Source organism: Phoxinus phoxinus (assembly GCF_949152265.1).
Source record: "Phoxinus phoxinus genome assembly, chromosome: 24".
NCBI lineage: Eukaryota > Metazoa > Chordata > Actinopteri > Cypriniformes > Leuciscidae > Phoxinus > Phoxinus phoxinus.
In genome coordinates, this window is record NC_136899.1 from 14334575 (window position 1) to 14361980 (window position 27406).

Sequence of the window (27406 nt, forward strand, 5' to 3'; positions counted from 1 at the left end):
AAAACACAGCTCCATATTAATGAAAATGTGTTCCACCTGAGAAAAGGAAGGCTGAACATACAGAGTATTTCAAGAATTTAATTAAATCTACTGGACATTTCTGCTCTCAATACAAACACACACCAGTAGGTCTACAGAAATGGAGTTTGCTAAGTTTAGCGTTGACTGAAATAACTTTTTCATCAGTCAGAGTAAACTAGGAAAACATCAAGGTTCAAATGAGATACAAAAACTTAGAGTGTCAACAGTTTGATGTGGCTGAGGCGTATTGTGGATCAATGGCGACCTCTGCAGGCTATATAAAACTGTTCATTTAATAAAACTGACAGTAGAGGAAAAACAAAAATAAAATGTGAACATTGTCACTTTTTTATTTTTAATGTCTATTTATACATAGTTTGTTCAATCTTTTGGTTGAGTTGAGTGAGATATCAGATAGATAGATAGATAGATAGATAGATAGATAGATAGATAGATAGATAGATAGATAGATAGATAGATAGATAGAGGTTCCAGGCATTAAAATAACTTTTTTTTCACACAAAAAAAATGTTAAGGGGCTTATTAAAATCAAATATAGCAGTTATTTGTATTTATTATTTTAATAGCACTTGAATATAATTAAACTAATATAACATTTCACAGTTTAAAGGGGCTATATGTGTCAGAATGTTCATGTTGCCTATTAATCACTTGTTGTTGTTTTTGTTTGTTTTTTGTAGAAGACAAGATTTTATGTGGACTCAGGAGGTGTCGTTTACGCGCGCTCTCGAGAGATTAAATTGACATGAAATTAATGTTCAAAAATAATACCAAAAGAGCCATTCTGTACTGTAATGTCAATGTGTCATGAAAGAAAAGGGGTTGATTCAAACTAGTCTCACATGGTCAGATCTAGTCTCAAATAGGCTAACGTTACCTTTATAATCAAATCAATATAATTGTGCAATTGTAATTACCTCATCTGTCGACATGATGCCGCCGGTGAGTTGCAGAGCTGGTGCAAATATATCTCGACGATCAGATGCTTTCTTACCTGCTTTTTTCTCACCTCTTGTCAGTTTTGTTGTGTTGTTATTGAGACTCTGAAAGGACACGCGCGCAGCACATATTTAATAATTATTCTGAACGTCACTCTCAGCAGCTCGGATGGCGTCTGGGTATTCGTTAAAAGTATATCGCTGCAAAAGGTATTTCAAACTTATTTTTACTTAAGCGAAAAAGGAAAAACAACTTGCAGTGAGTAGGATATCAAGGCCTTGAATCACTCACGGTCGGTCACTTGTATGTTGCGTGTGCACGTGTGCGCCAGCACGCCACGAGCAACAAGTTCCTGGCAGCAGTTCACCTAACGGCCAGTGGTGTCGCTAATAACAATGTTTTTAATTTTATTTTTTTAATTTACTGTGGTCCCCTAGTGGCCCTTACTGTATCACGTGTCCAGGATGCTCTGTCACCACTAGATATAACTATTTTGAATGTGTGTAGGCTATTACACTATATTCCACTCATACATTCCAATACCATTCTGATATAAGAATGATGTAGGCTATTATTGCACCAGGTAGAAGAGGATGACAAATCACAGTGTTTTATGAAGTCATGAGTTTTAGTCAGATAATGCTTTCCTCATTGTAAGCTCAGTGAACCCCAGAGCGCTCATCCTAGCAGCGGTGGAGAACGTGAGAGCCGTTTCTGAGTTGTCCTTGCCTGACAAAGTGCTTCATCTCCTGTGAGACTCCCTCGAGGGACCAGTTCAGCGTTCTGGGAAACTAATGGCTCGACAGCTGCAGTCCTCCACAAACGTGATGAAAAGTCAGCTTCCTCTTCAAACTACACACTTTTCTAATGACCGCTGCGCACATGGGCACAACACAAGCTCACATTTGGGTTCAACAATTAGGAAAATATTGTATTTTAAGTTGTATATTTTATAGTTGATACATTTCTTATCACTTTGTATAAAGCGTAAAGATCAGCAAGTACCAAGTTTGAGGGCCAGACGGTATCCATGCAAAATAAAAAAAATAAGCATTCCGAAAAAGTGGGCATGATAGGAATTAAAACACGTATTTTATGTATTAAGAAACTTCACACACTGTGGACTTTAGGACATTTAATAACTAATACATTGCTGAAAGTATTCCTATTAAGTAACATAGTTTATGTGTAATATTGTGTATTTCTCCAAATTGAATCACAGCGTAACTATACAGATGAACAATTCAACACATTAAATGAGATACACTTCAACAGGCGTAGAGATAAATGACTTAATATTATTATGCATCAAGGCTGTTGATGTACATAGACAATCATTGAGTGATTCCATGGTTGAAAACATCCTGTCAAAATATGATTTTTAAATGTCTGCTGGGTGGTTAGAAAAATTGCAATCGCTTTAAAACAGTAAAAGTGATTTTCTGTGCTTCTGATCACGCAATTTGTTCTTTTTTTTTTTTGTCTTTTCTTTAAAAAGTTAGTTTTAATCTACATACAGACAGCAAAAAAAAAATCACAAACACAAGTTATATCGGCTTATGTTTGCTAGACATAACATAATCACGCTATAAAGACAAATTTGTGTGCAATGACTGCTGTTTAACTACATGTACGTCCCACATGCAGTTGTCTTCATTGCATAATGTCCATTGATGTAAGTTCAAAGGAAGTGCATGAGTACAGACAGTAAAAAGAAAGAGAGCGAGAGATGGAGGGGGATAAAAGACAGAGAGGTGCCAGATGTTTATGCTGTAGCTCCACATAGTCTGACCGCTGCTGAAATGTCTTTGGTGTCCTCTGATCGTGCCGAGACCACAAAAGGCCAGGTCTGTGGAAAAAGAATGAACAAGTCAGCCACACATGCTGGTTAAATGCCATCAGACGCAGATTTATTCACATTATTATTTGCATTACATATTACAGTAACAGTAAATAGTTGTATATACTGTACAACCCCAATAGAAAAGTTGGGAGATTTTGTAAAATGTAATAAAATCAAGATTCTGTAAATTTGTTAATTCTCTTTCACCTTTATTTAACAGACAAAAGTACAAAGAAAAAAATCTCACATTTTTTCACTGGCCAAATGAATTGTATTTTGTAAATATAAACACATTTTGGCTGCAACACACTCCAAAAAAATAGTGAAAAGATTATATAGAATATAATAACTCTTTTTAAGCAGTCCACAATAAGCAGTTGAATTGGTAACATGTGAGGGTATCATGATTGGGTATAAAAGGAGCATCTCAGGGTACGTTTACACGACAACGATATGCTTAAAACTTAGAAGTTATTCCACGTACAGACGACTCCATTGTCAAAACGATTTCCATTCACACGGATCCGTGAAAACGACTAAAAACGCTGTATTCTGCAGCAGGCCTTTAGATGGCGATGAAACACTATTGGCTGAACATGTAACACGTATGTTTATGAAGTCATTGTTTTCAGAAATTCGCATTTTTGTTGTTTACACGGAGATCGTTTTCAAAAACTTGCACTTTGAAACCCGTTTTCAAAAGTTTTAGTTTCCAGATACCCAAAATGCTGTTGCCATGTAAATGAACGGCCAAAATGCATAAACAGTTTTACGTTTTTAGTTGAAAGCTGAAAGTTTTTTGAAATAAGGGTTATTCACCATCTCCCCTACATTTAGATAGGTGGGTAAACGCATTTTTGTCTCAGTGCATGCATTGTCTTAGTCTGGCAGCGCCGGCGCTAAATTAGCTTAGCATAATGAATGGAATCCTTTGTTGCCGTATAGCATGTCGTGAGTTGGAACTATATTGGGTTGAAGTACAGGTGAAGCACTGCTACTTGGGCGCAGAGATATCACGCAACACCTGAACCAATCACCACGCATGATACATTATCTCTGTGCCCAAGTACCAGTGCTTCGCCTGTGCTTCACTCCAATATAGTTCCAAGTCAATATCTGGCTAGGAAATCACCTACTCTTAATCTGCATTGCTATTTGCACTCGTTGTTAATACGTAGGACACAAGAATAATTTGTTGTTTTTTTTGTTGTTTTTTATCACTTTTACTCACGACATGCTATCCGGCAACAAAGGATTCCATTCATTATGCTAAGCTAAGCTAGCGGCGGCGCTGCCAGACTAACAAAATGCATGCACTGAGACAAAAATGCGTTTGCCCACCTATCTAAATGTAGGGGAGATAGTGAATAACCCCTATTTCAAAAAACGGTGGCGTGTTCCTTTAACAGTCCCTCAGTCTTTGCAAACAAATACGGGTCGTGGCACTTTGTGCCTAATTTCAATTAAAAAAAAATCGAATTTCTCAATGCAAGATTGCAAAGTATTTAGGTCTTTCACCATCTACTATGGATAAGATTGTGAAAAGATTCAGGGAATCCAGAGAAATCTCAGTCCGTGTAGGGCAATGCTGAATGTGTGTGACCTTTGAGCCCTCAGATGGCATTACTGTACATGAGAAGCCATCATGCTACTCTGTTAAATATAGCCACATGTTCTCAGGAGTACTTTGAAAAACCATTGTCACTTAACAGTCTGCCGCTGCATCAAGAAATGCAACTTGAATCTCTGTTGCGCAAGGAGAAAGCTATACATGTGTTCAATGCAGAGATGCTGCTGAGTTCTCTGGGCCAGAGCTCATCTCAGATGGTCTAAAAGACGTGTGCTGTGGTCGGACGAACATTAAGTTCTCAGTCCCAAAGACGAAAGAGACCATACTTTCATCAGCAACAACAGGTGCAAAAGCAGACATCTGTCATGGTATGGGGGTGCATCAGTGCAAACGGCATGGGTGACTTTCATATGTGTGCAGGTAGACATGGAGGCGTATGATAGGATTGTACAGAGACATATACTGCCATCAAAATGACATCTTTGCTGGGAAGCAAGACATTGCCAGGCCTCATTCAATGTGTGCACAGAACAGAGTGGTTCCTTAGACACTATACACCACACAGTGGATGTGCTTGACTGACTATGCTAGAAGAGACATATACTATACTAGATATGTCTCTTATTGAAAATGTATGGTCCATCATGAAAAATATTTTTTTTTTAATAAAGACAACGATGACCATGGACTGTTGAGCAGCTGTCTTGTATCAGAAGAGATTGGGCAAAAATTCCATATGCAAAACTGCAACAATTAGTATCCTCAATTCCCAAATTATTCAAAATTGTTATTAAAAAGAAAATGCGATGTAAACATTCCTCTGTCCAAACTTTTTTGTTGTTATACTTTTGTCAGTTAAATAAAGGTTAAAGACAATTAACAAATCACAGTTTCTTGATTTTATTACATTTTACAAAATGTCCCAACTTTTTGGGAACTGGGGTTGTGAAATAAACACACACACACACACACACACACACACACACACACACACACACACACACACACACACACACACACACACACACACACACACACACACACACACACACACACACACTTAAATATGATAATATGAAATATAAATGAATATATTATATATTCATTTGTTTTATATTATTTATAAGTATTTATATTTAATAATGAAATATTTAAATACTATATTTTGTATATTTAATATAGAATTATAAATAATACTTACTAATAATTATTATAATTAGTCTGATAATTAATAATAATTATCTAAAATAAATTATTTAATAATAATATGTATATATAAATAATGAGTATATATATTATAATTATTTATATATTATTATTATTATTAAATAATTTATTTTATATAATTTATTTATATTTGAAAATATATATATTTATCTAAATAGTATATTATTATTTAATACAGAATTAGAAAAAAAAAATACTATATATATATATATATAAATTATATTTAATACAGCATACTGTATGTACTTGTAATCAATATGTAAAATATATAAAGTTAATTATTAAGAAATTTACTTCAAATTATTATAGTACTTATTAAGTTATTATTACATTAGTATTACGTATTTATGATTATTTTGTTTATTTACACATTGTATTATTGACATTTAACAATAAAAAAAATAAAATACTTTAAAACCCAGTACTTTAGAAAATGATATACTATTATGGTACATTTATATGGTACAAAAAAAAATTATACATGTGGTATATGTTATATATATTTATATATTGTAATATAGATAATATATTATACAAGTACTTAACATGTACAGTAAAACTTCTCAACCAGATGGAAGTGTATAAAATCAGGTCATAAGCTTAGACAACACTCACTCATACCAAGTTTACAGGATGCACAAAGCTGTTCTGGTATCTGTCCTCTTGTAAGAGCTGTCTGAGGTGAGATATATAGCTGGATGCCAGGCGCAGAGTGTCCAGCTTTGACAGTTTGGTGTCTGCCGGTACCCACGGCAGGCTGGTCTTCAGCCGAGAGAAGGCTTTACTCAGAACCCTCATGCGTGCCCTCTCTCTGGCATTTGCTGCGTTTCTCTGAGACTGTCTGCCATCCTTTGCCATCTTCACGTTATGCTTGTTGTTGCTGGCACCAGCTCGAGGTTGTTTGGTCTTTGCTTTCAAACTGTCATCGATACTAAACTCGTCTTCTGAGTCTTCCAGAGAACGAGTGTCCATGTGAGTGATTGACAGCTCCTGGAGGTCTTCAGGATCACTCACCGAACCTGTGGACATCACGACTGCACCTGCTTCAGAGCAAAGAACTTGATTTTGAAAAAAACTGCAGTCCTGTGTTTCAATAGTATGTGATATTCAGCGTCCTTGCTGTAGATTCAAAGCAACAGGTGCTGCCTTGATTTCGAATCTCTGTAAAATAAGCCCAGGGAAAAGGCACATCAAAACAAGGCCATAATTTAATCACCATTCAAAGGCATTCAGCATTTCCTGAATGTGAAAGGTTATTAAAATTGTCATAGACAAAGCAGACTGTATCATCTGCCCCTTCTCGCTGAGCATCAGAGCTTGTCCTGCGGTGTACCAAGCACATTTAAGGTTTGGGGTTTGGCCGGGTCATTATCAGGCATTTCTCCTCCCCTTTTCCCCATCGAACTTTTGGCAAGACTGTTTGACAAAGTGGCACTGATAGCATATATATCTATCTATATTGATAAATAAATAAATATATAAATGTATTTTTATTATTTAAAAATAAAATAAAAAGGCAATATTAAATAAATATTGAAACATATGATTATTTCTTAAATAATAACATATTCAATATTTATTTAATATTGAATTCTTGTTTTATTTATTATTTACATCAATAATACTAGTGTTCAATTCTAGTGTAAAAAATAATTGAACACATTTTGATTACAAAGATATACACATGCATGTCAAATATGATCTATTATTATTTAATTATTATTATTTATATCATTTAATATTTAATACATATATATATATAAATATACAGCATATTTATTTTTGTTATATATTCATAAATAATACATGTATTTAATAAACAATAATAATAATAAAGCCAATAAACAATACATTCATTTTGATATTTATTATAATTATTAAATGTATTAAATATTTAATAAATTACCTATAGTCATGGAAATATATATATATATATATATATATATATATATATATATATATATATATATATATAGGCTATATATATATAATTTAAATCATTATTTAATGTGTACTATTTTATTACAATTGTGCTGACTCGGTCTAGATAGGATGTTTGTTTATTAAAGAATAATAAATATTGAATCAAAATCATTTTAAAAAGGCTCCAAAACAACCTGCACCAGTGTAACCCAAACCAACCTAGCGATACTTCAAATAAATAAATTCAGTGAAAATATTTTGAAAAACTCTAGTTTCTTATTTCTTCAGTTCAGTGGTCACCCACGGTCCACTTAAATGTTTTTTCCCACATGCTCTTAAGCAAATAGAAATGTCTGAAAGGCTTATCAAACGTTCTTAATCCACTGGCCATTTCACAGAGATATTGGGTTTCTGCTCGGTTAAAGCGCTCTCACACACGCTCGGTGCACATTGGCCACAGCTGTCAGCACTTTACATTACATCTGCAGGATGGGGGGCAATCACTGGGACCCTAAAGGAAAAATACCCATGTTGACATTCTTCACATGATCACACTGTGCTCTCATTTGTCTCTCCTATCATACAGAAACATGTAACCGTGAGGTGCGTGGCAGAGGATAGAACCACACATGCCTGGCAAATTAAAATGATTTTTATATCATTTTTCTTGGCAGATGTCAGTTCAGCTGTTAGAGGAAACTTTGTATGACTGCTTCTTCAGTAAACTGTTCTGGTCTGTTCATACTTTAAGAATTGGCAGATAAATGACACATCAAAGGAGGGCATAGCTATTGTAATCTGGATGTTTATAATTAATTAATTAATTGTCATCATTATACAGAATGTATAATTAAGAAATTTGGCCATTGTGGACAACATCAGCCCTTAAAGAAGCGATAACGTCCTTAGCCACAACACATTATCTGAATAAAATTACACAATGCATCAAAAATGTGTCAGTATATCTCTGCATCTTTTATATTGGCCATATACATGAAGAGCGAAATTTCCTAAACCTTAAAACTAAATTTCCCACAGCTGAAATTTTCTCAGCATCTCGCAATATCTCTCAGTAAACTCGATATGTGAGTTTTCATTCCAGCCTAATGAGTGTGAAATTAAGATTTTATATTACAGTGGTCACCCTCAGCCAACAATTATCCAAAAGCATAGCTGACTTATGCTCCATTTTTGCAAAGGGTTGTTGCCAAGTGTAGACAGCTTTGGAAGAACCTACAATAAACAGTTTATTCTTCTTGCTCTGTGGAATTTTTTTAATTCATTCTTACTGTATGACCTGTTCACATACAGTAGAACGCCTTTTGTGTGTTTTCAATAGTTTTTCTAAATTTTTGCTTTTAGACTGACGCCTTTAACCTTTGTGCATTAATCGCTGTCTCAATGCTTTTTTAGCATCTTGCTCATGAATACTGTGTTTTTACGACGGTCAAGTTAAATGATGTTATTTATTATTTTCCATTTGTCCGTACCTCGCCTCACATTTGTTCCACCATCTGTACAAACGATTCCAGTTGAATTTCCACTTGAAGATGGTTCAACAAACCGTCCCAGCTAATAACTTCCCCATGTTCAACCGTGCTGGTGAAATGGTGATTTTCTAGTGTTGCACGCCCAATAGACGTCAAGCAAAATCGATGTGTGACGTATTTTCAGACAAAAACTAGGTTTGTTTGAAGTTCATTTGGACTTTGTTGTTAGTGGGTGTTCCCAATAAGGGCCTTTCACACTGAGGGTACATTTACACGACAACGATATGCTTAAAACAGAGACGTTTTTCCTTTGAGCTTTCACAATCAAAACGATTCACACGGATACGCGAAAACGGCTAAAAACATTGTATTGTGCTCTCAGGCCATTAGATGGCGGTGAAAAACACTATAGACTGAACTAGGGATGTCCCGATCAGGTTTTTTTGCCCTCGAGTCCGAGTCCGAGTCATTTGATTTTGAGTATCTACGATACCGAGTCCCGATCCGATACTTCTATAATACGTACATAAAAAAAGAATAAAGAAGAGCAAAAAAACAGATCCAGGATGTTCCTTATTTTTTATTTAATTCACCTTATTTTAACATTTAACAACTCTGTTAACAAACAGAGCACTTCTGTGAGGTAGCTTGAACAATCAAGTAATAAATAACATAAATTCTTCACTTTTGGTGATGTCAACAAAGTGATGTCATGCCGCACGCGTTGCTGTTTCTGTGTGGAGTCAAAAGGGTCTAACTCTGTGCCATCGCATAACTATAGATGTGTTAAAAAATAATGAGAATATACAGTATATACATTACATATATATCCGAGTCCTGATCGGGAGGTAATGTCCGATTCCGATCGAGTCTGAAACCACGTGATCGGGCCCGATTTCCGATCATGTGATCGGATCTGGACATCCCTAGACTGAACACGTAATACACATGTGCATGAAGTCATCGTCTGCAGAGATTCAAGGTTTTTTTGTTTACACGAAGACCGTTTTCAAAAACTTGCACTTTAAAACCTGTTTTCAAAAGTTAGCATTTTCAGGCACCCAAAACGCTGTTTTCGTGTAAATGAACGGCCAAAACGCCTACAAAGTTTTATGTTTTTAGTTGAAAACGGTGTCGTGTAAACATCCCCTGAGTGTAATTAAGCGACGCAAAGCTACGACGCGATAATAGCTACTCTTGAATCGAAACAATAGATCCACATTCACATCGGCTGCGATCAATCGCGACATGACAAAGCAAGATTTTTTTTTTCAGACCAAGTGTGTTTTTTTTCTTCAGCGCCCAGCGATGAAATGGGCCGTCCAATTAGATTTGAGCTTTAGATCACGTACCCAGAGCCGCTGCTGTACGTTGCACTAAAGGGGCAAGATTGGTGGCGCTGTTTTGAAAACCAGTGTAAACACTGAGGGAAAACAATTATTTTGGAAGAGAGAAGAGAATGAAGTTCTTGTTCCTGTCTGAGAACAGATTTATTCTCATGCTTCATATGTCTTTATAGAGAATATCCTTTCTATTAATTTTCCACTGAGTTATGCTAAGAGAAATTACATGACAAATCCTAGGTGTGACTTTCAGTTAGACTGCAATTATTACAAGCACTCGATGATGGCTTAAAGTGGGTTTTGAGTGATAATCTCATAAATTGTGAAGTGTAGATTGATGCTAATTGTTGCTCTAATTATGTTTTATGATGTTTTTGGTTAAAAAAATGTTTGTGAAAGAATCGCGAAAATGATTAAAAACTGTATTATGCATGCCAGGCCAGTAGTTGGTGATGGTTTGTTAATAAAAAGTATGTGTCTAAGACATAATACATAATACACATGCGCATGATGTCACCACTTTCCCAAATTTGAGTTTTTGTACAATAACGGTATGGTTTAAAAAAAAAACATTTTCAAAAGTTAGCATTTTCAGGCCTTCGCTGTTGCAGTGTAAATGACCGGCCAAAACGCATAAAAAGTTTTTTGTTTTTAGTTGACAACAGTGTTCATTTATTTTAAATTAATTTATTGTATAATGTGCAGTGGACGAGGTTAAAGCCATGGAAAAACCTACGAAATACATACACGTGGAAGAATGCATTCTCGGTTAGCGTTCTCTATTATCGTGAATTAGCTGAAGGCGATCAATTGTTTAACGATTGGTGCGAAAGCACCATTCATCAGAGATTCGCTTTACTTTATCGTGTCGAATTTCAATGTTTACTGGTTGCTAAGTGACGTTTGTGAATGACTTTCACAAATATTATTACATGTTGTATATGAATCTTCTTGCCACTGAAAACAAACATCCCAAAAGTCCCGAAAACTCCCAAAAGTTGCTCTTAATTTGCATAAAGTTAAACATATCTCAAATTTGTCACTTCGCTGGACACGTCTACATCCTGTCGCCATAGGTTACTTTAACTCGTGTCACCTGAAATGGGCAACTCTCCATTGAAATGAATGGGATCGTGTCACTTGTCACTGTGAGTCGCTGTCAGTGTGAATCAAGCTTTATGTAAACTCATTAAAATACTTAAACATATTATTCATAATTTTACCTTTCTATGTTAATCCTGCACAGTGCACTTGCTAGTGTTGCCAATTCTTCCATCACCAAAGTCACCTACATTCTAAAGCTGTGGTCAAGTTTATTGGAGTTGGTTTAAAAGTGATATTTGTGAGTGCAGTGCTTCATACTGTACATTGCTACACTATTGATGGACAAAGGACACGCACAATTTTGGTGTGGTCACACTTGTACATTTTCAATAGTGTAGAGATGTACATATGAAGCTCAGCTCACACAGAAGTCACTTCTGTGTGTCTACCTTGAACCCGTCGTTAAATTTGCATGTTCATTTGCAAATTCACGATTGCATGGATTCTAATTGAAATGAATGGATTTAGGCTGAGAAAATTCTCTTAACAATGGTAAATGTGAACACATTTTTGGCCAAATCCTGATTTCGTAGCATCACAGTGGATAAAAACTGGGGAGGTTTCACAATGAGAACCGTTCAGCCCGATGGTGGAAAAGAGGCTTATGAACAGTAAGAATCTATCTCTATAAATCTGCAGATGCATATTACATAAGGTACAATAGCAAAGTTATCTCCATTTTCTCCCAGGATGAGCAGGATTTCTCACGTATCATAGCTAAGGAATGCTCCTTATCCAAGGACACATTCACATGATTTTTTCGGTCTAGACTCTAGCATGTCTAAACTGTTTTACATGAAAACATCAGTTCATCCGATGGGAACCTGTTGCTCTGCTTGCATTGATTTCAACTTATAATAACTGCGTCTCTTTGAGAGAAACTCTGCAGGATCAAGATGCCTAGTGAAAAAGTCTAAGCAAACAAATGTTATTATGTGATTCAGTAACAGAGGCACCTTTCATAGCATTTTAACACTAATCTCTACTTTAAACAACTGTGTAAGCACATCTTTCCCAAGCTTCCACATAGGGACTAATTACATGGGAACAATACTGCCCACGTTGTCTTGGGTCAGAGCTAACATGAGAAATGTGCAGTTGTCTGTCGATAAGCGTGTTAAGGGTCATAGTGTGGGCAGTGGCTCTTTTCCTTCTTTCCCTCCTTCTGTTTTGTGTGAATGAGAAAGCGAGACAGGTGCAGGACTATGACATCAGCTATGCGCGCTCTCCTCCCCTGGTTCCCATGGTCACCACGCTCTCACAGCTGCAGTGTAAAAAAAATGGCATGTAACAGCATCAAAACGGCCATTAGGAAAATCAATACGCCCCCATTTTAGTGAAGCCTCCCCCTGCATTGAAACAAGCACATTTAATTGAAGCATAGAAGTGGCTGAAGAGTGAACTATCCATGTGCTTCCATCTCCAACCAGAATTTGATGGGGTGAATCTCATAAAACCTGTCCAAGAAAATACAGATAATATACAATTATCTATCTACTGTATCTAAACTAAGCATTTCATTAAGGTAATGTTAAAATAGTTAAAATAGTGATTTAGTTTAATCAAATAAAATACACGTCAACTTTTAATTTAGGCTGATTTTAATTGTTGACTTGTTATGATGTCCAGTGATGAAGAAGACATGATGAAGATCCAATGACAAAGAATGAGTGAAGGTGAGGAACTTAAACACATGGTGATGAACTAAATGATGAACAGCTGTGATGAATAAATTAATATACCGTATTTATATGTGTATTATAATATGGGTGTGCTCTGGACAACCACCTGCCACCATTCATTTTGATAAGTCGCACCTGCCTATAAGTCACACTTTTTTTCATTGTTTGACTGGTGCTGCGACTTATAGTCAGGTGCGACTTATATATCAAAATTCATGGTGGCAGGTGGTTGTCCAGAGCACACCCAGGACAATAGCCCACAGTGTAACCGACAGGGGAGGAGCCATGGTGGAGCTTTGGATAATGACACCCAGTGGACGACTGATGGGGGAGAGATGGAGCGCAGCGGATGGCTTGAAAGTTTGTGGCGCAGGAAGGGTGATGGCTGACCAACGTGGAGCTAGAGGGACAAGGGAGCCTGCGGAGCCGTACGGACGACGGTCTCTGGCGGAGCTGAGGGAGGGAGGAGCCGAGGTGGAGCCAACAGGTCGACGAACCGAGGTGGAGTGATGGGATCAGCAGCTGGAGGAAGAGACCTGAGGCTTAACCACACAATGTTATGGGAGAAGTCAATGGGCTGAAGGGAACCAGTGGAGCCAGGGCTGACAGACTTGCTGAATAATGCAGTGGAGGTGGGGGAGAGAGAGGCTGGGCGGGATCAGGGAATAAAGGTACTGGGAAGCATTACCTCCATTTCCCAGTCTATCAAGCACTTGTCAGTGTACAGCTCCACCAATGTTGGCAATACTGGCAAACGCAATAAACTTTTCGGCTTGAGCCATAATAATTTTTGGTCCGTTATTATGTAACGGTTTAATTCCAATAAAGAAGAAGAATGGTATACTTTCTGTAGCTCAAACAGTAGAGCATTGGTGCTAGCGACGTGAAAGTCATGGGTTCGAGTCCCAGGGAATGCAAGAATAAGAATATAAAATGTGTACCTTGAAATGCAATGTAAGTCGCTTTGGATAAAAGCCAAAGCCAAAAGCATAAACGTAAAAAATGTAAATGTATAAATAACGATAGTCTAAGCCAACTACTTAAAACACTGTGCTATGCACAAATAATAAGTAATAGGCGGGCATTATGCAAATGTTTTTTCCAGTGACATAGAACCGTAAAGCAGAAAGATTCGAAACACAAACGACTCGTAAAGGCGGTTCAGAGTCGATTCTTTCTTTTGGGAGACAAAAACTTTATTTATCGTGCACTTTCGACTTTACAACTGCATGAGAGAGAATATTCGAAAAAACATAATAGGGACACTTTAATGCCAATAAATGCTTTTGTTTTTTACACAAACTTTATTTTATTTTTATTTCTTAAAATATTATTTTTTTAAAGCAGTGTCCTTGACTTTTGTTAGAATCACCTGCTAATAAAATACATCTTAAAATAACAAACATTGCTAAATGTATTGATGTTTCTGCACATTAAGGCCTTCAAGATCGATGAATCTGCTGATCAAATCTGTGACATGGAAAGACACGAATGCTCTGTCACTGAAGTCTTTTTAAATCTGTCTTGCTGAGATCTGAGTGGTGGGTGTGCGAAATTCTGCTTACCCTTTTGGAGGAGGAAGTGATGTATCTGGGCTCGGTAAACTCCGAATGCTGTGAAGCACTGACCAGATGACAGATGAGAATAGTTTTCTCTTATTTGTCTCCAAAGCCTAAGCACAGCTGATTGGGCTTCAGTGTCAAAGAAAAAAAAAGACTCAAAAGACTCTGGTTGGCTTGAACACATATTGTGGCATTTCATTTATTTTCTTCGAAATTTTCTAATTAGTTTTTTCATGCTTCAAGCACAAAGGTACACTACTTAAAAAACATAATAATCACTGCAATAATGATCCAAACATAGACTCTTAAGCAATTGCCTATTTAAATCCAAACAGCGACTTTTTTCTTTGGCCGGGCAGTTTATACTGCTTCAAGTGACCAAATCTAAAACAAATCCATTCCATCTGGATATTGTAATCCTTGTCATCAAATTTACTACATCTCACAATGTCCATGCTAAATCACAAAGTGATTTTACAGTGTTCTGGTCATGCAGGTGCATGTCTTAATCTACTCCCAACATGAGTGACTTTTGCTTAAGTCTGTGAAATCACCATTGACAATCTGATCAACAATTTGGTTTTATGTAATGCAGCTTTCATGGGAATATCATCATGATATAGTGGTGGATACACTAAAAAGGGAGCTCAAACAGATCCAAAATATGAGGGTTACACACTTGTGCTCTCCTTTAACAGAACTACTTTGAAATCAGTGTTATGACAGCGTCCGGGCACAAGGCCAGATGCAATTTACATGCTAATTCTTCTACAAATGTGGACCGATCGGTGTGATAAATCTATATGTGATGCATCACAGAGTTTGAGGTCATTAGGATCTTGTCAGTGCATTAGTTCCAAATGCTTTTCTCAAACCACATCATCTTCAGTACTGGAGCAATAAGAGCTTCATTAGCCTATGCATTAAAGCATTGGATATCATTCAAACACTTCTGTTCTGAGTTTATACAAACTTTAAGAGTATTTAATAGACTGACTCATAATATATTAATCAGTGTAACCTTCCAAATACATTATAATCGCATGATCACACATTTACACGTAATCAGATGGGAGGAAAAACTAAAACTAACATCAAAACAGTCAATATGAGTAATGACGGCTGAGTACTTGGCTTATGTTTACATTATGACGTCATTGTCTCTAATATTATTTATTTGCCCTGATAGCTTGCATCAGTGGGACCCACTTTGACTTCTGAGACGAGGAGGAAGTGGACTGTTTCAGAGCTCGAGGGTTATGTGGGCCGTCATATTCATCAGCCTCAGAAGTGATTTCCATCTTCTGAATGATCAGTTTGAGCAGGTCGTGCTGTTTCTCCAGCATACAGGACACCGCTTTCAACCTGAAGGAAAGAGCAGGTCAAATGTACTTTATACCACTCTTGTACATCTGATAAACTCAATTTAAAGGTGCAATGTGTATTATTTCTGAGGATCTATTGACAGAAATGCAATATAAGATCCATAACTATGTTTTTAGTGGTGTATAAAGACCTTACTTAATGAATCGTTATGTTTTTACTACCTTAGAATGAGTCATTTATATCTACATAAGCGTGGGCACCCCCTTCTATGAAGATTGACATATTGTGACGTCATGTTTCTACAGTAGCCGACAGCGAACAAACAGCGCTACAGTGCGCGTTTCGTCACTAACTTGAATGAGAAGCAGCAGAAAAAAGACGCTGCAGAATTCTGCGAAAATGAATGACCACAGATATTGTATAGAAAAATAATGGAGAAACGAAGGCAAAAATCACGGGTCAACATCGGTGTGGCTTTTCACCGATGGAAGGGTCTTATGAGGGAAAAAGACTTTCAAAGCAACGCCGAAGTTGCCTTTTTTCTACCGGATAGGTAAGGTATTCCAACTTTAACAATGCAAATGAAAACTGTTGTTTCATAATGTTAGCATTACCTACAAGCTAGCCATAGACGCCAGAAGTGACTTTTCCCTTGTCAGTGGTGTAAAATATGTAGTTATATTGTTTCATGTAACTTAGTTATTCTCCCTTGCTGTGTTATGGCTTTGCTATGTAGGGATACATGTGCTGGTTACGTTCGTGAGACAATCAGCTGATTAGTACTATTGACCGTAAAACACTAACGTTAGCATACAGCATAACAGCTCATATTAGCCAGCTAAACTTTTACTAATCTTCTCCCTCGCTGTGTTGTGGGTTTGTGGGGAGAAATGTGCTGGTTACGTTGGCCACCGTAGCTTCTCCTTCGAGTTTTAAAAGGGAGGGATAGGCCGTAAGTGACTATCTGTTTGTAATTCGCAAACTTCACCACTAGATGCCGCTAAAAATCGAACACTGCACCTTTAAGGGACAGTTCAGTCCAAAATTTAAATTCTATCATCATTTACTCACTCTTATGTCATTCCAAATCCACAAGACCTTCATTCATCCTCTGAACACAAATTATGATATTTTTTATGCAATCTGAAAAATTTCTGTTCCCTTCAATGAAAGTCTATTAACTCAAAGCTCTGACACTTCTCATGATCGCTTTTATATGACAAACAGATTTAATTTAGGCTGAAGATGAAGATGAATTCAGAAGATGAACAAAAGCTTATGGGTTTATAATGACATGAAGGTGAGTAATTAATGGCATTTTTTTTTGAGAACTATGCCTTTAAGTAAACGAAAATAAAAAAGCAAATGTAAAGTGACGCCACCACATTTGCACAGATGTATCTAAATGCTTGTATTTGTTATGAAACTAAAGCATTGTATACTTTAAATATTACTATTACTATATTATTATAATAAATCACATTATCTGAAACTGACTTAAAAGTGAGGTAGGTGATGTGTGCGAGTCAGAGTCATCCACCATTCACATCTGAATTGAGAATTGAAATACCTTTAAATTAAAATGCAATTGAATTTTTGATGTGATTGATGTAGCAAACCAAACTCTAAATTGCAATTTGAATGTCTGGTTGGTGGTGCATTATAGCTGATGAACACTAGAGGCTGCTCTCCTACAAGTCTAAAAGTGATATTCAGATGTCAAAACTACACACGCTTTATAATCACTTACATGCATCCACCTGATTAGATGTTATAGTTTTTGGTGCATTATTTTCTAGCACATTGCAAAAAATAAATAAAACATTGCATATACCCCAAATATTGAGTTAATTAAATAATAATAAATAGATAAATAAATAAAAACTTACATTATACCATAAAAACACAGGGAAATGGTAGTACATTTTAAATTGTACACTTTTAGTACATCTTAAACTAATATAGGTGAAACTCAAATTTTTTTAATATTGTTCTTTTATTTCAGTAATTCAACTTAAAAGGTGAACCTAATATATAGACTCATTACATGCAAAGTGAGATATTTCAAGCCTTTGTTTGTTATATTTTTTATGATTAAAAAATAACAAATTCAAATTAGAATATTGTGAAAAGGTTTTCATAGCTGTATGCCATAATCATCAAAATTATAACAACTAAAGGCTTGAAATATCTCACTTTGCATGTAATGAGTCTATATACATTAATATATTAGTTTTACCTTTTACGTTGAATTACTGAAATAAAAACTTTTGCACGATATTCACATCTTTTTGAGTTTCACCTGTATGCATCCTTTAAACTTTGAAGGAATAAGGTACTCCTTAAGGCACAGTTTTTTTCCCTGGTAGATGGTTATAGGCACAATATTGCATATAAAGTCTGATAAACCCTCCCAATAAAGAGAGAAATGGAGATTCTCCCTATAAAGTTCACGCAAGCACAACAGTCTGTTCACTTTTAAAATCCTTTATGTTGCCCTGGTTGGTGTTCCCAAAACAGAAGTGGTGGTACAAAGAGATCACCTGTTCTTCTGTTTGTGCAGCTCTCTCTCTAGATGCCCTCCCTGTCGTGAGCAGAGGTTCAGACGGGTGCGAACTGTGTTTTGGATCTCTCCATCAATGAAGACCTGTATCAGCAATTTCTGTGTAACAAGTCATTGTTATTGTAAAGTGTTAATATTCCCTCAAATATCATATTATATTAATTGAAAATGGCTCGTTTACAGAATGTGACCAGAATAAGAACCTCAGTTGTTGATAGACAAACCTTGCATTTATTGGGATAGACGGTGATAGATGATTTGTCCACTCGCTTCAGGAACCAGTAAGGTAGTTTCTCCTCAAGGACAGTATGAAGATCTATCTGTAATGATTAATGTTATGTAGATATCATTCTATTTATACTTCAATTAAAAAGTGTTCTTTTTCCTGTGTTGACATATTTCCTATTGAAACAGGAAGTTTGAGGTTGGGATGAATAGTTGATACTTTGCGTCACAGCTCTGAAACCTGATTGTACTCAATTTTTTTTAATTGGACAAAAATTTGGACACGCCCCTGAGTACAAGATGAGTCATTCATATTTTTAATTACAATATTTTAATACTAATAATATAATAATACTATTAACTTTTTTATTTTAATATATTTATAAATGCATTTTTTTTCCTGTGACGGCAAAGCTGAATTTTCAGCATCATTACTCCCGTCTTCAGTGTCATGGTCCTTCAGAAATCATTCTAATATGCTGATTTGCTGTTCAAGAAACATTTCTTATTATTATCAATGTTGAAAACAGTTGTGCAGCTTAACATTTTTCTGGAGACCATGATACATCTCAGACAGCAACATAGTGTCGGCCTAGATCCGGCCCACATCTCGAATCCACAATGTTGCTGTCTCAGATTTTTTTTTTTGTGGATTCTTTGATGAGAAAAGAACAGAATTTCTTTGAGACAGAAATAATTTGTAACATTATAAATGTTCAGTGTCACTTGAATTCAATGTATCCTGGCTGAATAAAAGTAGCAATTTCTTTGAAAAAAAACGTTCCTGACCCCAAACTTTTAAACAGTATATATACAGTATCTGAGATCACTCTGTCAACTTTGACAAGTAGACTTCAAATCTAACAGACATAAAAGTTAGCTTTGAAGTGTACTTGTCAAAGTTGACAGAGCAAATCTCCAATTGTGAGTTAGTGATGTCTTTAAAACTTATTAAGCTTTAGCAAAACAATTCCACGGCAATTCGTACGAATTTTACGAGGTAATTGGTAGGAATTCAAACGACCTCACTCACATGAATTAGTACGATTTTAGCTAAACATATTTTACGAGTTGCCCTTCGTATGAATTCGTTCGAATGACCTACCCCTGACCCCGCCCCTAAACCTAACCATAAATCGTATGAATTTGTATGAGTGAGGTCCTACGAATTCGTACCAATTAGCCACCTTTTAATCACTCGTACGAATTTGTACGAATTGGTCGTGAGATAGAGTTGGAAAATATACATCAGTATAGAGGTATAAGCGGTGTGAATCCAGTCTGCTCACCTGCATGGCTATCCGTTTCAACTCTGCATTTCTCTGTACCTCTGCAATGTCTCCTACTGCCAAACCAATCTGCAAACATGATTTAGACAAATAAGCCTAATACATCCTGACAAATTGCAGCAGTCATTAGCAACAATAGCTGAATTCCAGCATGCCAGTGTTGACGTCCTACCATTAGGTTCATGAGAAGAATAGGCATGAGAAGCACAAAAAGCACAAACACAGAATAGGTGACCCCAGGGAATGCCATGTGGCCTTCTTCATAAGTGTTCAGGAATGTGCTCTGGTAGTTGAGCTCTCCCACTGTCATCACAAATGTCTGGGCAAGTGCAAGGCCGATGGAGTTGAACTCAGCCTGTTGAAAGCAGCAAACAGTAAACGTCATTATCAAACTGCACCGATTTGCCAAGACGTCGATGGGTCTGTCATGCTGGGTTGATATGATCTCTCTTTTTGGACGTACCCGGTGGAGCATCAAAGCGTAGAAGGCCAATCCGAATGCCAGCAAAAGAAAGATAAAAAGAACCATGATGCACATCAGGGTCCTAACGATTCCACCAAACATCACCACGTAAATCCCAATTCGCTCAAACCTGCAATGTAAAAACGGCATAAGAGTTTCAATGTTCTATACATACATTTCTAGACTATTTTGTAGAAGAAGAAAAAATTAACTACACAAATCAATAGTATATGCTAAAAGTAAATTTAGTCATAAAATTGTAACGTTTAGAACGAAAATGGATATTCCTTTTTAGAATTGCTGAAGATTACATTTAACTGTTATTCAATTATTAACATTTCTAAAGATTAACTTTAAGCGAGTGTTACATGATGGTAAAGATACACTCCGATTCAATAGTTTGGGGGTCATTAAGATTTTTTTCTTTAAGAAATTAAAATTTCTATTCAGCAAGGATGCATTCAATTTATCAAAAGTGACAGTAAAGACATTTATCATTTTACAAAAGATTTCAATTGCAGCTTTCCGTTCATCAAAGTATGAAAAAAGTCACCGTCTCCACAAATATTTTAAGCAGCACAACTGTTTTCAACATTAATAATAAGAAGAAATGTTTCTTAAGCAGAAAATCAGCATTTTAGAATGATCTCTGAAGGATCGTGTGACACTGAAGGCTGGAGTAATAATGCTGTACATTCAGCTTTGCCATCACATAAATAAATTACATTTTAAAATGTATTAAAATAGACAATGGTTATTTAAAACTGTAGTAATATTTCATTTTTATTGCATTTTAAGAGAATTCTTTCAGAAACACGTAAACATCCAAACTTTTGAACGGTGGTGTATTGTAAATGTAAAAATAGGGGAAATGGTCATGTACAATTAAATATCAAATATTTACTGATGAATTATTAAAAATATTGATAACTATTTTCAATATAGTATATTGTGCATTTCTTACAGTATATACAATGCAATTAATAGTGATAATCAGCATATGATGTACTGTAATTCGTTTGATTAGAAATGAACTGATTGGAATCCCAGTAAATTTCCTTGAGATAAATTTGAGCAAGCAGAAAATGTGATTGTTCGTATTACAATTTAAGAAACCTACAGGCCATTAAATCTACCTCTGGAAGTAGAGCAGGAAGCCGATCCATGAAGTCAAAATGGCGTAAGCTCCAGCCTGCCATTGCCATGTGTTGTCCACATTGAAGCACATGGGAATGACAAATACTAAAGAGCTAATAGCTGCACTCCAGTCAGCAGGGTTAGAGAAGTCCGTGAAGTAATTTATTCGCTACAATGTGAAAGACATAAGGGGTTAAATAAAAATCACATTTAGATTCCAAACATAGTGCAATTTGAATACTCTCGCCAGTGGCAAAGACCATAGAACAATGCATGCAAAATATGAGCGGTGTTTTTATAGGTAAACTACTTGGCTGGAAGGCTTAAAGCACTGCAAGGGAATCCCCACAGCAAAGGCATGTGTATTTAATGTGCATCATGACATTTATGATTAGTGACGGTTTGATTGCCTTCTACTGAGAGTCTATGTATGAGAGGAATTTATAGTGGATGCATCATGGGAAGTGATGACATGATTATTACCTGCTGAGCCAACTGCACCAGCTCTTTGCAAATGGAATACACATTCATGACAAGCACCATGATTATACAGACTGAGATTAAACATTTTTGCTGGATGGAGGGAAAAGAGAGAGAGAATCGTTACAGCATTATCGCCAAATTAATCACATTAACATAATGAGTGTATCACTTTTTATTCATAACCCAACTAGCATATTATGCTGAATTAAAAATATCTGCTATGGTGTGTGCATGTTCCTCACACTCAAAAATAGATAATACTAATGCCAACATGAGCTTTCTGTGCAATTTCTCAAAAGATAAATAGTGATATGCGTACAAGATTAGACATATTTAATTTCATGGAGATAATAACCTTGGAGTTGATGAATAAGTGGGACGTTGATGGATACCATTCAGTTCATAATAACACTCAAATTGATTGTAAATGATGGCTCAGATAATTAGCTTGTCAATGTATAACAGATTAGGTCAAATTGACAACAAGAACTTCTGACCCCCATTTAATGTCAAATAAGGTATACGATGACAATATTGGTGTACTTCAAGTAACGCCAAAGTCCTTTCAAAGGACTAGTTCACCCAACCAATTAAAAGGCAGCATTAGATGATACTTACACACTCTAAAAAATGCTGGGTTGTTTCAACCCAATTTTGGGTAAAATATGGACAAACCCAGCCGTTGGGTTAAATTTTTACATTACATTTTTAACCCAACGTTTGGGTTTGTCCATATTTTACCCAAAATTGGGTCGAAACAACCCAGCATTTTTTAGAGTGCACTAAGTGAAAATAGCAGTATTTTCTTTGCACCAAGTATGAATAGTAGTTATATGCAATTTATACTGTACTATTTCGAACTTGTGACAGTAGTAGCATCAAAAGTTAACGACATCTAACTCTCCACGCCACTGGCTCAATCAGACAACGGTGGGCAGAGTTAGTAGAAATAGAATCTGCCAACAAGGTGGGTTATTTGCACTTTATAATTAAAATGTTGACATCGTTTACACACCACATTGTTTATGTTGTTCCAAACCTTATGTCATATGACATACTTTCCTCTGTGGAACATAAGAACATTTTACAAAACACCTTTTTTTGTGTGTGTGTGAGTTCCAGTTCAGGTTTAAAAGTTGGAACAACATAAGGGTGAATAAATGACAGAATTGTCTTGCATATGCCCCCGAGCAGCTATTTTCTATATAAGGAACATACAGCCCAATTGGAAAAATACTACAATCTTCTAAACTGTTTGTCAATAACAAGCTTGCATTTGGGTAAAATATATAAAATCATCAATGCAATCTGAAAACAACAATATAATAAATTTAGCTCAACTGGTGCTAAAAAGTCACAAACGGCCAGCCATTGTATTGAGCTCTACAAATTGTCCCATTTATTATCTCTGAAGTGGTCTGACTCCTCCCCCTTTTTTATGTGACAATTTTTACCATCAAATTCATTTTAAAGTTGGCATGATGTTACAATTCAGCCTCTTTTTTTTTATTTTTTATTTTATTGTGAATGATTTATTCATGGACATATAATTTTTTTTAGCTCATAATTTTTTATATAAAAATGTCATAACTCGATCTTCCTGAAAATCATCAGACTAATTTAGTCCAATCCTTCAGTCTCTCAAAACCCTATCCCTAGATTACAAATGACTGCAAGTTGGCCTCCATCCAATCAACAACCGATGTACAGTACCAAGTACCCGCCCTACACTTTTTTTTAAACTGTTTCACTCAACTCCTGCTTGTATTTTATTCGCAATTTTATTTTCATTTTTTTTATTATCATTATTTTCTAGTAGCAAACATTAAAGAAATAATGTTTCGCCAGTGTTTTTTTTTTCCAGCCACCATTTTGATAATTTTCACAAAACTTTCATGGCCTCCTGAATATTTTGTTGTATTATATTTATAATATTTCAGAAAGAACAGAGCCTCTGCTTTAAAAAAAAAAAAAAGAAAATCACATTTTTGTTAAAGACTACAACGTGCATTAGCAATGCTTTTGTCAATTGTTTCAATTGTGTTTTGATCCGGAGATTCTGTACTCTTTTAAGAGATGCGCCTTCTACCATATAACAGTGCAAAACATGGAAAGCTGGAAAATTAAGTCAATGGCTGGGAAGCATTATATCATAAATGACGGGGAAAAAAGAGAAAAAAAGAAAGAAAAGATGGAAAATTCTGTCAATGGTGGGGAAAGAGTTCAAAAACATACAGCAAATGAAAACCTAGGCTAAAAGTTGAAATAAAAAAAGACCATCAATTAAATAACAGCATTTGTACAATCTTTTTTCTTACAATCAAGTAAAAGGCTTGCACTAAATATCTGTCTTTATTGACTTAATGTAAAAAGTAATGGGAATTTTCTATTCATAGAAAGAGCCCCCTTAATTGTCTCATAACACAGACCCTCCCATGTGTTTTCACACTGCACCACATTTAGAAGACAGCTGTTAAAATACACACTATATTACCAATTCTGTAAAGGTTATATAATAGTTTGCATCTCTCTTAGCATTTATGACAGTGTGACTTTGAAAAGTAATTCACAATCAATTTGATTGTCATTTAAATTCAACTACTATTATTCTCTTTCACCTTTCCCTTCTCTGCTTGTCACAGATAAGCATCTCCTGCTGTCATTTGTCGCACAAATTACCGAACTCTTTGAGCTCATCTCTTCCCTACAAGAAGCTATAGAGAGCTCTGAATAGAGGCTGTCTACCTCACTAAAAGATACGGGCACCATGATGACAGATGTGCCATTGGCAGAAATGTCCTGGCTCGGTCTCAGATTGAGGATGAGGTATGTGAGGGGCAACAAGCCAAGCAGGTAGACTGCCAGGTTGAGCAAATGAACCTTGCTTCCATATGCCTTCCTGTCCGAATAAAACACAATATCAGAAGATTCAAAAGTGTGTTTATGTAAACCAGTCTATTTGTTTGAAGTTATGTTAAGACTCTGCTGCTGCTATTTTTAACCATATGCACAAAAGTAAAAAAGCAGTGAATATTTGGTATAGCACATAAAAACAAGTGACTGTAGAAATTAGCATATCAGAAATTGTTTCTCATGGGGACGCCTGTAAAAAATACATTTGCATGGCAGCAACTTCTTGTCACAATTCTTGTCTTGTTTAGTTTAATAGTTTCATTGTCATATCCTGTTTTTATGGTTTGCCTGTTCCTGTTTGTTTGAGTTCTTTGTTTGTTGCCATAGTTTTTCATTAAGTTACACACCTGTTTCTTATTCAGTTGATTATCCCTGTATGTATTTAAGCCCTGAGCTCTTTCTGTTCATTGTTCAGAGTCGTCAATGTCAAAGTGTAGTGCGTTTCTTAAAAGTATATTTATTCATGCATTCTGGGTCACTATTGCACCACTTAGCGGTAAAAGGCAGCAATCCCCAATTTTACCGTCACGGGGGATGTGTATTTGCATTCTTTTACCGCTAAGTGCCGCTACAATCACGGACTTTGAAAAGTGTCCGTTTATTCTCTCCATTACATAATCTACCGGGGCTCATTGAGAGCTGTAGCAGATAAATTCAAGTGAAACATTGTAGTTTAACAATTTCATAATCACAGAACTGAAATTACAGTACAAATTAAGAAATGAAAATAAAATGTATAGGCTTTATTATTTGCATCGAATTTAAACAAAGTAAACGTTACTCTGTGAGCCCAGTTTTTCTATAATTAGAAAGCTATGCATGTCAATAGGTTATGTGTCTTAAACGTTGTGTTCTTTTAATTTGTAGTAGATTTTTTTAACAGATACATAGCACTGAAATAAATGAAACTAAATGATTGTAAAATTAAAACATTATCAGGACTTGCTAGTCTTGTTAGTCGGACTCGGCAGCATTTGTGTTTTTGCATTCTTTGTGAAATTAAGAATGAAATAGCCTAATAGAATAGGTAGTTATGATCAGCATGGTTTTCTTTAATAAATAATGAAAACATTGAAGTATAAAATAACATTTTTAATAGATAAATGCTACATTAATCAGGCTTTGCATGAGTATTTCAATTGTGATAAGACACTGTAGCCTGGTGGACAGCATTTCGACTTGCTTTGCGGTGCTTTAAAGGGGTCATGACATGAGAAACCAAATTTGCCTTGATCTTTTGGTATATAAGAGGTCTTTGTACCATTAAAACGTCCTGCAAGTTTCATAGCTTAAGACGTCCTCCCCATTATAAACTAATCATTTATTTAATCAAGCTCTAAATACAGCTCGTTCTGGATCCATGGTAAGAAGTGACGTCACGGTACGAAGGGACGTACCAGCGTTTGCATGTGACCGCCTCCAGCACAAGACAACTACGCTTTAAGCGCAAGACAACTACGCTCATTTCGTATCATTGTCGCGCCCGCGCGCCGCGCACCTCACAAGTGTTCAGTCGACGGACAGCGAGTGGGTCTGTGTACAGGGAAATTACGATGCCACGCAGATGTGTTGTTCCTGGCTGTGGACAAACAACATCTTTGAATACGCTGCAAAAGATCCAGTCGTCAGGGAAAGATGGATGCACTTTATTTTTTTGCGGACGTCCCAGTCCATTTGAAGGAGGACTGTTTTGAGAACAAATCCCAAAATGATGCTGGCTTTGCCAGAAAACTGTTGCTCAAAGATAAGTCCGTGCCGACTATTCTGGGCTCAACAACGACGACGCAAACTGTAAGTAATGTATTTAAAACTTTAATACTTTTTAAATACGCTGAATCCGCAAATGTTCTGGCTGGGGGCGTTAATAATTGATGCATAGGCACTGACGTTAGCCAATTATAACAGTGGGCGTTAACACTGAACTCTTAAAGGGGAAACACCCCCAAAACAGACTGTTTGAATCAGAGGATGAGAAACAGGGTGGGAAAAGGTCATAAATCACTACATTTTAAAAGTTTTTTGTAAAAAAAACTATAGTAATACTATAATTGCACCTAAGGGAACATAATAATAAAAAAAAAACCCATGTCATGACCCCTTTAAGCTTTTCGAGTTTGCGTCCCGGCTAACTAACTTGATCATTTTGTCTCTAGTTTAATATTTATCACAAATAAAAACGTGCAATGTACATTTATTGGTTCGAAACACTTTTAGGGGCTTTGATTGTCTGTCAATTCTCCTTTGTCGCAATTGGCTCTGGTGGTTCAGCCCAGTCCCAAGTC

The 27406-nt window shown here is 36.0% G+C and overlaps 3 protein-coding genes across 10 annotated transcripts in view; all 3 read right to left on the reverse strand.

Annotated features, from left to right (window-relative positions):
* The window catches only part of eya1 (EYA transcriptional coactivator and phosphatase 1), a 110007-nt gene extending 108684 nt beyond the window's left edge, over window positions 1-1323 (reverse strand). For 7 of the 8 annotated variants that reach the window (XM_079601631.1, XM_079601627.1, XM_079601621.1 and 4 more), the window contains exon 1: window positions 960-1279. The gene's annotated coding sequence lies outside the window, so the exon portion shown is untranslated. Of the gene's footprint in view, window positions 1-959 lie in introns of all 8 variants that reach the window. The other variant, XM_079601628.1, reaches the window with a different exon arrangement.
* A 732-nt stretch (window positions 1324-2055) lies between these two features.
* On the reverse strand, window positions 2056-6933 carry msc (musculin (activated B-cell factor-1)). Its single transcript, XM_079601464.1, has 2 exons — window positions 6243-6933; window positions 2056-2830 (listed from the first exon to the last, which is right to left on the reverse strand). The coding sequence occupies exons 1-2, from the start codon at window positions 6648-6650 to the stop codon at window positions 2747-2749; spliced, it is 492 nt and encodes a 163-aa protein (XP_079457590.1). The 5' UTR covers window positions 6651-6933; the 3' UTR covers window positions 2056-2746.
* A 7963-nt stretch (window positions 6934-14896) lies between these two features.
* Window positions 14897-27406, reverse strand: part of trpa1b (transient receptor potential cation channel, subfamily A, member 1b) — a 174593-nt gene continuing 162083 nt past the window's right edge. The window contains exons 24-32 of the mRNA XM_079601669.1: window positions 24957-25110; window positions 22212-22301; window positions 21728-21897; window positions 20592-20721; window positions 20301-20483; window positions 20129-20197; window positions 18839-18934; window positions 18595-18713; window positions 14897-16090 (exon numbers count right to left, since the gene is read on the reverse strand). Of these exons, the coding sequence (XP_079457795.1) occupies window positions 15895-16090; window positions 18595-18713; window positions 18839-18934; window positions 20129-20197; window positions 20301-20483; window positions 20592-20721; window positions 21728-21897; window positions 22212-22301; window positions 24957-25110 (1207 nt within the window). The 3' untranslated portion in view covers window positions 14897-15894. The remainder of the gene's footprint in view (window positions 16091-18594; window positions 18714-18838; window positions 18935-20128; window positions 20198-20300; window positions 20484-20591; window positions 20722-21727; window positions 21898-22211; window positions 22302-24956; window positions 25111-27406) is intronic.

Bases quoted from the DNA above. Each gene is read 5' to 3' on its own strand.
- msc (XM_079601464.1), bottom strand. From the start codon at position 6,650: ATGTCCACAGGTTCGGTGAGTGATCCTGAAGACCTCCAGGAGCTGTCA. The intron at 2,831-6,242 runs GTATGAGTGAGT...CTTTTTCCACAG, and splicing joins TTGTGCATCCTGTAAACTTG to ACCTGGCCTTTTGTGGTCTC.